This window comes from Puntigrus tetrazona, chromosome 21 (genome assembly GCF_018831695.1).
Source record: "Puntigrus tetrazona isolate hp1 chromosome 21, ASM1883169v1, whole genome shotgun sequence".
NCBI lineage: Eukaryota > Metazoa > Chordata > Actinopteri > Cypriniformes > Cyprinidae > Puntigrus > Puntigrus tetrazona.
The window spans coordinates 5,641,574-5,655,309 of NC_056719.1; the positions used below are offsets into that span (position 1 = coordinate 5,641,574).

General features: G+C 34.1%; 2 protein-coding genes and 1 pseudogene across 2 annotated transcripts; all 3 read left to right on the plus strand.

The window, feature by feature from the left end:
- Positions 1-4,868: 4,868 nt before the first annotated feature.
- LOC122326807 (olfactory receptor 2A14-like) lies at positions 4,869-5,762 on the plus strand. The gene has a single exon (XM_043221967.1). It carries the CDS (start codon positions 4,869-4,871, stop codon positions 5,760-5,762), a length of 894 nt encoding a protein of 297 aa, XP_043077902.1.
- Positions 5,763-6,725: 963 nt separating this feature from the next.
- LOC122326970 lies at positions 6,726-7,627 on the plus strand (annotated as a pseudogene).
- Positions 7,628-10,735: 3,108 nt separating this feature from the next.
- Positions 10,736-11,665, plus strand: LOC122326971 (olfactory receptor 52Z1-like). The gene has a single exon (XM_043222197.1). It carries the CDS (start codon positions 10,736-10,738, stop codon positions 11,663-11,665), a length of 930 nt encoding a protein of 309 aa, XP_043078132.1.
- The last annotated feature ends 2,071 nt before the right edge of the window (positions 11,666-13,736 follow it).

Consider the following 13,736-nt stretch of genomic DNA (forward strand, 5'->3'; position numbering starts at 1 on the left):
AACAGGAAGAGTTTTCCTGGCCATGATTGTGGATTGGGATCCACGGGAAACAGGAATGGCTAGCTGGTTTCGACTCGGGTTTGGATGCTCAGGTTTTTGAGGTCTGCAGGGCGATTGTAACTGGCCCCGAGCCGAAACAGATGTATGAGGGCAGCGTCATCCAATGCTGTTCCTGTGGCCAGCATGTGGAATTTATTGGCGTAGGAGAAGAAGGGGAAGTCCCTCTAGACAAGGGGCGAAGAGACAAGCAGCAAACTCTATCTTTATTGTTAGGGCCCAGTATTCTGTCATTGGTGCTTTAAAAGCAGGCGATGGAGATGAAGATAATTCGGCAATTAAATAAATTTATTACTAACAAGGCTGAGACACAGAGAAAGCATGGGTATGACACTTAATACTGGACAAAGGAGAGCTGAATTAGCAGGAAATTATATAGGGGAGATAATAACATTAATTAACAAAAAACACTTGAACACAATGAGACAGTTAAAGGGAGACAGAAATTAGGTCACACAAAGCACATGGTGGGTGAAAAACACAAACAAAACAGTCCAGGGATGTGACACACGGCAAGGAGAGCTCTGATAAATACCCCTTTCTCCACTTTTCTTGAAATTTTCTATGCTCCTCTTTCTCTTTTTAGCAGGACTTGACTCTACACAAACTCCATCTCCATCATCTTCCTGATGATTTGCGGATTCATGCTCTGAATCTTTAGTTCCTTTGTTCGACATTGTCACATTGCTTTGTTGCTGTCCACTCCATATATAACAAAAGCTGACTAGCATGAAATGATAGTAGCTAAGCTATGATGAAAATGACCATACTAGTGTTGACCAGGCTAGTGTTGTGTAGTAGGCCTAGGAATTGCCAGGATAGTGTCCTCTAATTTAATTGCTCCAATTTAGTGCTAAATTTAGTTTGTTGCTCTCTCACATTTGCTTTATTTGCTCCCATTTGATTCAGTTTGTTTAGTTACCGTGTGTTAAGTTGTTTCTCTTTTGCTTTTGTAAGAACTTGACTATTGAACTGCATTCGTGCTGTGACTCGACTCTCGGTTTTTCTGAGTTGAATTCTGTCCTACCTACACACATAGTGATGGGACCAGCTGAGCATGTCACGTGACGTACATCTTACAACACACAGGGTAACATTTTTGTCTAATCACACTAGTTAGAGAGCGGGTGCAACTTTGTATTTATATTTGATAGTCAGCGTAGTTAGTGGCGTTCTACGCTGAAGATGTTACTTTCTTTTTTTGTTTAAATTAGCTTGATTGTTGTTAGTTAGAGGGTTTTGTTTTATTACTTTCTTTTCTTTCAGCACCGCTCTTGTCCCTCGATTATGTTGTCGTCAATTTATTTTGTATATAATTTGTAAATAGGTATTTGTTGGTTTAAAGGTATTTTGGGTTTGTTTATTCTGATTGTTATTATTATTATTGTTTGTTTGGGAATATTTTGTTACGGTGAAACTTTTCTTTCACTAAACAAAAATCAGAAACAATTTGCCTCTGCCTGCTTAATCACACACCACACTTCCAAAGCAAGAAGCAGCAGTAGCCCAACTATTTTTACTATCTTTTAAATTTTAAATGTTACCTCCCAAATATCCCTAGCTGCCGACCAAATAGGGAGTTGTAACACATATTTAACACTTTTTTTTTGTAAACGCCATATACCAAAGTATATACTTTATTCACAAGCAGGTGACAGATAGATGGCAAGCATTAATTGTTTTTTAATTATCTTAACTTGTTTATATGTCTGGAAAGTGAGTTAGTGTCATTCATGTAAGAGCAGAGCAAGTTTAAATATCTTTTTCTATTCTATGTTTCTATCTTGTAATTTTTAAATATAAAGTAGGTCTAATGGTATATATTACATTCAGGCATATATATATATATATATATATATATATATATATATATATATATATATATATATATATATATATATATATATTTTTTTATTTTTTTTTTTTTAAGCCATAACTAAGCCTTTTTTGATTATCACTGGATCTTCCCTTCTCTCTGGTGACATATGCTTTTATGGTTGTCAAATGGGTGTCTGCCTAAAACTAGCCTCTGCAAACTTTCATTTTTTTTTCAATATATGATTTAGTTCATTTCATTGGTTTATTATTGTTAGAAACTGTGCAAAAATACAATAATTATTTAAAACTTTAAGAGAACAGAACGTCACATGTAGTATTGGTCTATTTATTTGCAATTATGACTATTATTATAATTTTGTTTACTTGTAGCTAAAAGATGTAATATAATGTTGTGATTGCATCAGTGTTTGCAAGCATTGTTTGGATAGTGTTGTGATAGTCAAAGCTCTTTAGGGAGGTCATTATGGCGTGATAACGACAGTGTGATTTTGGCCTCCTGACAGTCTCCATTGGGGTCAGTTTGTTGACCTTGTGCTTCAGACTCATTTGTGGTTTCTTTAAATTGCCTCCCTGGGAATTTGTGTGCTTTAAGAAATAATGACCTCTAATTAACATGTTTATATAATTTCAAATTGGTTTTCTCAAAGGGACATCTATTAAACCTGACCACAAATGTTTATGAGCAACTTTTGCTGGCCGTCTTAAAAACAGCCATTATTTCTACATTCCTTTTCTTTGTTTTTCTACACACATAACCTTTCTACAATTACAATTAAATTGAAATCCTGTTTAGCCATGTGATATCAGCTACATAAATGAAGATTTCAGGAATCTAGGCCCGATTCTACAATTATCCTATCATTAATATTATTAATCATGTTTCAGAGCACTGCTTATTTTATTAAATTGATGCCATTATGGCAGACCTTTATTTGAAGCTCATTGTTGATCATGAGAGTTTCTGTTCTCAAAGGTTTATTAAAACCCTACAGTTTGAAAAACACAATGATCTTGATCACATCAATGATCTTGTTATATAGTAATTATACTTAATGAGGGCCCTTGGAATCATCCTAACCTTTCTTCCTGTCCTCCCTTCCTGTGTTTGCCAGAAGACCAAAATTTCTCATTCAGTTGGATTTATGACCACTGTTTTTACCAGAAAGAAATAAATCAAGATTTTAAAGAACTCTCCATGGTGGTTTCTGAGAGAAAATGACAGAAGAAAACTATGGTTTTTGAAGTAAATGCAGTATTAGCTGATACACTTTCTGATACATGGTCAGATGTTGTGGCCTGAATGTCTCACACCTGGGACCAATCAGAGAAATTATGGCCCAAGAGGGACAATTATCCAAAGCATGATAGATAATGACCTCTGGTTCTCTTTATTCTCCTCTCAGGCCATTTTAATCCTTTGTAGACAGTGTCTAAAGCTGTGAGACAAACAAGTTGTAATGTTTGTGAAATGATCCAAATATTGCACAACATTACAACTTATTCAGCTTGTATTAGGATATGATTAATGTGATTTGGTATAAGATGGCCTAATTTTGCTGCAGTGCCACTGTATAAATAGTGAAGCAATCCATAATGAGTGACAACACCTGTGAACCTTGTCTCCCTGATGTCTTTTTAGATAAACAGATTAAGGAACAATGTACATGCCTCAAAGGCACTTTATTTTACAGTTCTGTTCCACATGTACATACTATATTAATATTATGACACTTATAATAACTTGGTAACAGCTAGATATTAAACCCGATCCTACACTTAAACCTAATCTTATCCATGTATTACCTACAGTTATTTCTTGGGTTTCTGACACATAAAAATAATTTATTAAAATGTTACAATCAACACAATTAATTATAAGTGGAAATATTTTGTAGAGAGATGGATGCCTTTTTTTCTATTATTGAAAACTATCTTTTGTGTTTAATGTAGAGAGGGAGTAAGAGAAGGGTTATTCACTTTTTATACACTTTTTTTGTTTACTACCCTTGATGTAAGTGAAGTTGTTCTGGTGATAATAGCAGTGCTTTGTATATTGATGGGTTTCTGACAACTAACTGACTGAGATGGTTCAGGTGTCAGACTATAATTTTTTTACATTACATAAGCATGATGGTATAAAATGACTAAAACCCAAATGAATCCATATGTATATGTATATATACATACTCTTTTGACACTGCTTAATCTAAAAGAAAAAAAACTTCTTATGTATTCTTTTCCTTTCTAGCTTTCCTTCTAACTTATTTGAACAATGCCTAATGCTGGTATTATTGGTATTATGAGCACTTCCTCTGTCAGTTTGAATTGCTTTATGTATTGCCGCTTTGGATAAAAGATTCTGCAAGATGGCTAAATGTAAATGTAATAAATACATTTACACTATACACCTATATTATGTAAACAAAATGATTTCTTTTGGATGGGTTTAATCACGATTAATTGTTTGACAGAACTAGAAAAAATCCTTAACATAGTTTTAGTTTGTCAAAATATTGTCACTCCTCTTCAGTTTTGGTTTCAGGAGCAAAAAGTTTATAAAAAAGCAAGTGAAGAGAAATATGTGATTTTCTGTAGATACAGGTACTTTTTTGTAAATCACTAAGAATTATTTTACTGAATTCATTGTTTCAACTCATCTTAACATTACATATTGTCTAGATATATTAAAAAAAAAACACAGCTCAAGAACTTATAAAGTTTACTGAACCCCTGGGGTTTACCTAGAACCTCAGAGAATTTTCCAGAGCATTGTAAAAGTTATTTATATGTGCATCAATGAACTTTCATGCCTCCATTTCTTGATTGTCAACATGCAAGATAGCAACTCACCAGCAATGATTCACTACTTGTGTTTATAGAGGATGTTTCGGGCTGGAATATTGCTGTTAGTGTTGATCAATGGCTTTTAATCAAATGAACATGATTTTTGTAGAGAGACAATTTTTTTGGATATGGACAACAAAACCTATTTTGCAGTGTACACTCTGATGGAACCAAGAGGCTCCAGATCTTATCGGCACATATATTTTACATGTTTTTTGCTTCTCTATGCTTTGATACTGTTAATGAACACTTGGCTCAGTGCGATCATTGTTTTAGAGAGAGCCCTTCATGAACCAATGTACATTTTTCTATGCAATTTATGCGTAAACTATCTATATGGTGCAGCAGGATTTTATCCTAAATTCTTGCATGATTTAATTTTGGATTCATATGTGATACCTTATTTTATGTGCGGCCTCCAAGCTTTTGTAATTTACAGTTCAGCTATGTGCGAGTGTACCACACTAGCAGTGATGGCATACGACAGACACTCAAAACTGACCAAAAATACATGCGGCATATTACTCTTATTCTGTTGGACTCTACCATTTACTTGTATGTTCATTGGAGTAGTGCTGCTGAACAGGTTGACAGTGTGCAAAAATCATATCGACAAATTGTACTGTGACAACTGGTCAATGGTAAAGCTCTCGTGTGAACAGGTGGATATTAATAACCTCATGGCATTGATAGTTTTATTATTTTATTTCTGTCTTACAGCTTTAATTATTGTGTCTTACATAAAGCTAATTGTTGCATGTCAAGCATCTCTAGAAAACAGAAGAAAATTTTGGCAGACATGTGTTCCACATTTATTTTCAATAATAAATTGTAGTTTTACTGTGTTTTTTGATGCGATGTGCAGCAGATATGGCTCAAGCAACGTCCCTGAGAGTGTCTATGTTGTTTTTGGCTTGCTGCTGCTAATACTGCCGCCTCTTTTCAATCCTTTAGTATATGTATTAAAACTCAAAGAGATTCGTAAAAGAAGCTTAAAGTCATGTGTAAATACCGGTAAATAAAGTATTAAACGTAATAAATTTCATGCCATATTAATATATATAAGAAGACTTAAATTAGACTAATGAGGTATTTAATGGCAAAATGTGTTCTTTATATGAGTGAAAATATAAGAGAGCTAGTTTGGAAAGGCAGATACATTTTTCCCAATTTAATGCCAAGTGCTAAGACTAGTATCACAGATACAAGCCCACTTCCAACATGTCTATTAGGCAGAACACTTATGTGATTTCTTGATATTGATCATTTTATATAGCCACTGATTTAACATTAAATTGATTTTACATGTCCCCTCTGCTACCACAACTGTCCTGTGAAGTTTGACTGTCTGTATCTATCAGTTAGTCTGTATATCTGTCTATTGGTTTACTGTACTTGTTTATTTGTCACCATTTACTCACTTTTATGTTGTTAGTAAAATAGTTTACTTTTTCTTTGGAACATAAAAGTTGATATGAAGACTGCTGGTAACCAAAGAGTTGCTGGTCCCCATTGACTTCACAATGTGAAAATAAATGAACAAACAAACAAACTATGGAAGCCTATGACACAATCTCATGAGAAGAAATCTTCCAATGTGGAATATATATATATATATTGGCCTTGTTGCCTTTTTTCAAATTAAAAATAATGATTGCACATTTTGCATAGGCCACAATTGTAATGAATCCCAAGATGTTTCATAATATTGTCAGATCATTTCCCAAATGAAAAAAAAGATGTTATAAAAAAAATCATCTCTCCACATGCAGACACAGCTGATCATTTGTTGATCAGATTGTTTGCCATTTTATCCAAGCTCAATCTTTGTATGTTATCCGCAGCCAACAATGGATACTGAAGTCTAATTAACAGATGATAAATGTGTATGATAAATAAGTGTATAGCAATTTTAGTGCAAACTTAATTTTTGCAGGATATTATTTTGTGCAATTTGGAAGAATATCCTTAACTTGATGGATAACATGTCTTATCCTTTGAGACTGACTCTTATGGTACCTAAAGAATCTAAATCATATTGGCATATATATTTCACTTGTTTTCTTTTCATTTATGTTCTCATACTATCAATCAATATTCGTCTTGTTATGGTCATTATCATGCATAGAGCTCTTCATGAACCAATGTACATATTCTTGTGTCATCTTTCTGTAAATGGAGTTTATGGAGCCTCGGGATTTTATCCTAAATTTCTGTCTGATTTAATATTGGATTCATATGTGATCTCCTCTCACATGTGTGCTCTGCAGTCTTTTGTTATTTACAGTTCTTTACTGTGTGAGTTCACAATATTAACAGTGATGTCTTATGACAGATACATAGCCATATGCAAACCTTTAGAGTATCATTCCAAGTTAACTAAAAAACCTGTTTAATATTAATTCTGTTTTCGTGGATTGTTCCCAACTTCTCTGTGATTCCAGCAGCCCTGTTATCAAACCTGAGACCGTTTTGTAAATATCACATTGACAAATTATATTGTGACAACTGGTCAATTGTAAAACTGTCTTGCACATCATCCTTTGTTAATAATGTCTATGGATATATTGTTGCTGTTATATTTTGTTGTTGTGCAGTTATTATCATTGTGTCCTATGTTAAACTGATATCTGCATGTAAAGCATCTTTAGAAAATAGAAGGAAATTCTGGCAAACATGTTTGCCACATGTATTATCACTGATAAATTTCACTTTTGCTTTGCTTTTTGATGTTATGTATAGCAGATACGGTTCGAATGACATTCCAGAGAGTTTGCGTAATTTTTTGGCTCTTGAACTGGTGATAGTTCCACCTGTGTTCAATCCTCTGATCTATGGGTTAAATATCAGAGCAGTGCGCAGATTTTTTACCATATGCATTTTGTGAACGTATTGGAAGCACAAGAAGACATAAAACGTTATAGACATGCAAATGTTATAATTTTATGAATGAACTGTAACAGAACTGTCAACATTATATATGAACAACATTAGGCACAGTATCATAAAACTTTCATAAAACAGTATTATAAGCACTGAGATTTAAATGCATAGCTATTTTGCTTAAAACAGTTTACTGTGTAAATATTTAACTTCAAATTATACTGCTATTTTATGACACCAATAATGCAACTTAATAGAATCTCATGAAGTAACTCTTTAATACATTATTCTGATCATAAATTAAGTGATTAACCTACTTGCTGAGTTATGTTTTTATTTTTAATAATATTGCCAAATTCTGCTAAAGGGATAGTTCCAAAAATAAATATTGGCGGAAGACTAAAGGCTGAAGGCCATTCAAGATAGAAATCAAGTATTCCTCATGATTCAAGTGGATCAATTAATCTCTTGTGAAGTGAAAAGCCACTTCATTTGAAATGTGTCTATCATTCAGTGTTTTTACCTTCACACAATTATTTCTTGCCAAAATACATGATAATAATGTTTCCTGCAGTGAAAAAGTCCTTAATCTGTTGTCATCTCACTTCGTAATGCATATCCATAATATATTTCAAATCATAATATGTTTGTTTAGAACTACTTTTTAACTATTTAACAATATTTGATCTGAACATATTTCTAGCCTAGTTCAGACTTTTTCACTTTAGAAAGCAATATTATGTATAGGTAACTATTTTAGCTGAAAGCAACAGACTGAAAGTATAGAATACGAATACTTGTAAAGTAAGGATAGTAAGTAAATGATCTTGAGGATTGAATTGTTTCTTATGAACACGCATCATTTTCACTTAGCAAGAATTTAAAGACTGGAGTCACGTGGATTGCCCATGGATTATTGAAAGGATCCATTGTAAGCAAGTGATGTAATGCTAACAAGTTATAGACTTAGGTTGAGCAAATTTTAATTGTTGACTATTTCTTTAAGGTGTTATCTGTAACAGAACATCCAGGCCCAATCTCACCAGAATACTAATCAAACACACCTGCATTTCATCTCATTTCCAGAGCTGCTATTTAAACACACAGATCACATCAGTTTATGTCCGGTCTTGTTTGCTGATATTCAGCTCAGTGTCTTGTCTCCCTCGTGTCCCCTAGTCTGCTGTGTGTTTTCTGTACTTTGCTTTGTTCTTACCTGGACTGTTAGGCAAGTTACTCTGAAATGTAATCAAATTACTGATTACTCCTTTTAAAAGTAATCATGTTACTGCTCTGATTAGCAATTAGTTACATTACAAGTTATGTTACTTTGTTCTCCATGGCATTTAAGGAAATCTAGCATACACACTGATAAATACGTCACTAAAGCATCAACATTCACAAAGAACTGGTTTTAAAATTAAAGCAAGTGGCGTTTGCGTGGTTTGGCATGGCAGAATGTCAGCAAATAGCTCTGCATTTCTAATCTCTAAAAAAACTTCTTAGTTCATCGCGATCTAAAAAATCTATGTTATAACACAATAAATATACGCATAATGAATTTTTCATAATTTTTATAATTTGTGTGTTATAATGAGAGGATTCGTGAGCACGCACATTTCAGCACTGCATTGCTGAATGCTGCAGATGGGTTTGACTAAATAGAAACTCTGCCTGCGCTTGCACCTGTATATGTATAGTTTCTTATTTTTATTAATATTATTATTTATGTAACTTCAGATGTTTCGATCATGTTACATTTAAAAAAAAATAAAATAAACTGTTTGGCCTTGAAACATACATGTGGTGCCTCTGTTTTCACTAAGTGTATAAATAGGTGAGGCAGATGAATGGCCGATAGTGTTAGTGACCTGTTCTGGCACTATACCTGTATACTATACCTATATCTTGTCATGCTGTATGGCTTTGTCATTGCACTCTCTCTAGTGCTTCTTCCTGACGAGAGGTTGTGTGTTTGTAGCTCTGTAGCTTTGCTCTTTTGTTTATCTCTCCCTGTTGTTTTAAGCGATCAAATATAAACTTAATTCCCTCCATATTTCTAATAATATTTATCAAATGAATCTGACTAATTTGACTGCTGATTGTTTGCTTTTAATCTAAAACTGTGTAACGCGGCCGCAGTGTGTTAGGCAGTCGTTAGCCGGTCAGCTTTATCACTCTCGTTCCCACTCACGTTTATATTTTGCACCTATTGTTGTTTTCCTTTGTTATCTCTCTCTGTCGCCGACCAGGGATTCATATGTGTTAAATACAGTTAGGCTAACAGAGAGGGTTTTATAATTAGATATGTGCATCCAAACTTTAATTAAGGACCGTAAGAATGTGAGGGCTGTAGATACTCCTTCGGATGCGACTATATTTAGTTCATTCATGAACACTGTTTGGTTTCAGCAGTAGAGCCCGTGCAGCAGGACAGCTGGGTGACTGTGAGGCGCACTAGTCGCAGGTCAAAACAACGTTCCTCCGTTCCGATCAGAACATCACACAGGTTCTCCCTGTTCTCAGTGAAGCACCCAATGAGAAACCTGATGAAAGTGCTCTAGTAATTGGCAATTCTATTGTTCTAACATGAAAATAGAAACACCATTCACCATAATCCAATGTTTATATTGTGTGCTAACTTGTCTTGACTTTGTCAGTTCTTCTGTGTTGTCTCCTGGCCGTAACGCTATCACCTGGCTGTAATTTAAATATTTAATTGTGTGTGTGTGTGTAATATATATATACACACACACACACACACACACACACACATATATATACATACATACATATATATATATATATATATATATATATATATATATATATATATATAATATATATATATTACACACACTCTATTCAGTTCTCAGTGAATTTCCCCTAGGTATATTTGGTAGAACAAAAATATACCCTGATGGTGAGCAAAAAAGTTATTTATAAGCAGGTCAGTGGTTCACACTACTTATAATTGGGATTGCAGATCACAGAAGGCAATGATAATGACATGGTAATGTTTGATTGGTTTTAATGCTCATTGTATTTTAAAAGCATGTATGTCATATTTTCAAATTGAAGATGTTATTAGTTACTTATTGTTAAATATACAATGGATGTGAATTTTACAACATACACCCTGATGGAACCACACAATGCTAAATCATTCAAGTGTATCTATTTCACATGCTTTTTGTTCCTCTATGTTATAATACTGTTTGTGAACATTTGGCTCACTGTAGTCATTGTCTTAGAAAAAGCCCTTCATGAACCAATTTACATTCTTCTGTGTAATCTTTGTGTAAATGATGTTTATGGAACAACAGCATTTTATCCTAAATTCTTGCATGATTTAATATTGAATTCATATGTAATTCCATCATACATGTGTGCGTTACAGGCTTTTGTTGTTTATACTTATGTCATGTGTGAATATTCTACATTAGCAGTGATGGCATACGACAGATATGTGGCCATATGTCAGCCTTTAGAATATCACTTAAAGATGAACAGATTTTCATGCAGCATATTACTTTGCTTATGTTGGGCATTTCCTTTTCTTAATATGTTCATTGCAGTTTTTTTGGCAAATACGTTGGTTCCCTGTAGAAATCATATTGAAAAGTTGTATTGTGACAACTGGTCAATAGTAAAACTCTCATGCGAATCAACTGTCATCAATAATATTTATGGATTTATATTTATTGCATTGTATTTTGGCCTTGTGATTGTAATTATAATGTCCTATATAAAACTTATTATTTCATGTAAAGTCTCATTGGAGTGCAGAAGGAAATTTTGGCAGACATGTGTGCCTCATATAGTTTCATTGATAAATCTCACTGTTGCAATACTGTTTGATACCATCTACAACAGATATGGATCAAGTGATTTTCCTGTTCATCTGCGTAGTTTTATGGCTTTAGAGATGATTGTAGTGCCACCTCTAGTCAATCCTGTAATCTATGGCTTAAAACTAACAGAAATTCGCAAAAGAATCTTAAAATTATGTATAAATTTTACCAAAAATGACAAAGTATGAAGTATGTTGTTTATATGCTGGAGTGAATTTTAGTGAAAAGTGAAAAACGTTTATATATATATATATATATATATATATATATATATATATATATATAGAGAGAGAGAGAGAGAGAGAGAGAGAGAGAGAGAGAGAGAGAGAGAGAGAGAGAACTTTTCAAATGGTTTTTCATGTAAAAGAAATTAAACAAAATAAAATATAGTGAAATAAAAAAAGTTTAAGCTGGCATTAACTAAAACACTTGGATTTTAAAATGTAGGTGGGCTTTTTTATATAATAAACTTGCATTTATATGTAATGTCAGAATTTCAATGTCTGTTTTAAATGTAGTATTTACAGTATATACCATTTAATGTAATATATGAGGGTAGTTGACAAATAAAAAATGAACTGTGTTCTATGATGTGACAAGCAAAAATCTAGAAAAAAAACCCTTAACATCCAAATAACATGAGATAACGGTATCTTCATTTTCATTTACAAATAGTATGAAAGAAGTTTATCTGTTAGAGTTTTTTTTCCATTTGCCATTTTTACATCACGCCTTAGGACACATCCATATGTCAACCGCCCATGTATAATGTATATTTTTGGGTGAACTATTAGTCTAACTTGTCCATTGTCTGTGTTTTGTGATTATGATGTTATGATCAAGTCTATACTGTATGTATATCTGTCACACACGTGGACTGTGTTCTTCTTGTTTTTGTTTTGTGCCATGTGCTCTGTGTGCCCTACCTTCCGTTCCTGTGAATTGTATTATTGTTTTTAGCAGTGTCTTGTTAATTTAGTCAATCACTTTGTGTATTTATTGTGTATTTATTATTGTGTATATATATGTGTGTTTCAGCTCCGTTGGTCCGATCTCGTCAATGTTTTATGTGGTTTAGGTTACCTGCCTGTCTGCCCGGGGTATTATTCCTTTATGCGTGCATGATTAAAATCGTTAACTTTTTATCCTCGTCGTGTGCTCCTTCTCTCTAAACCACACCCTGAGAGAAGATCGGACCACACAACAGTACAAAAAGTTTAAAGCGGAGTGTTATATTTTTTTTATTTTTGTCCCCCGTACGATGACCCTAACTTTCTCATCCTCCTGCTGGGGCAGTAGGATCGCTCTCTCAAAGGGTTATACGAAGGACTTCCCGGACAGCTTCCTGTGCTCGATTCACTTCCGTGTACTAATCGCCACTACACGAGCTAAGCTGTCCGGGGTTGGCCCTCGAGAGAGCCTCAGAGCATGTTGTGGTATTAAAAAAACATGACAAATTACTTTGTGTAAATGTGTTTTCAGTTGTAATATATTCACTGGTCAGCCAGTGTTTAGTTGTAGTGTGTTTTCGTCGCAGAATGGCTCAGAAATATAGCAGTTCAACAACATTAACACATTTTTGTTTTATGTCTGCTTGCGTGTTAAAGAACAAGCCATGGTCACAGCTGAGGAAAGGCAGTGCTACAGGGAGCTAGATACTGGGCCTTAGTAGAGAATTTGAGCGGCACATTAATGTAGTGTTTGCACCCAGGCTTGTTGTCTGAACCAATGATGTGCTAGATAGCCTATGTACAGTATATATGCACTTTAGACAGGAGCATAGACCTGTCCGGGACGGCAGACACATGTACGTTTAGGATAGAGATACTTTACTCTGAGCTAAATAGATGTATAAAAAAAAAAAGTAAATTACAGATTTGATTATTAAAAACATTTTTTTCCTGTTACAAGTTGCCTATATTTAAGTACTGTAATATCCAACTACCTGTAAGTCACTATTTGACGACAATCTGGTCGCCGTGATTTTGCAGAGTAAGACATGACCCTGGATTAACATCACTGTCTAAATCCTTACCCCTAAACCTAACCCAAATGTATTCCTAGAATCAGTGGGAAATGTTAGCTGTTATGATCCCGGTAGGTATCGAACCCAGGTCCACGGTAAGTTAACCTTTGGCACTTACTACTGCACCTCTGGAGCAGGTGAAACCCAGTTGCGGAGGAAACAAACAAGAGGCTTGGAATATGACTCTTTAGGTATCTTTTACTCATGATGAACAAAAAAATTAATTCCAAGAA

Excerpts from the sequence above, each read along its gene's own strand:
- LOC122326807 (XM_043221967.1), top strand. The coding sequence starts at position 4,869 with ATGGACAACAAAACCTATTTTGCAGTGTACACTCTGATGGAACCAAGA.
- LOC122326971 (XM_043222197.1), top strand. The coding sequence starts at position 10,736 with ATGGATGTGAATTTTACAACATACACCCTGATGGAACCACACAATGCT.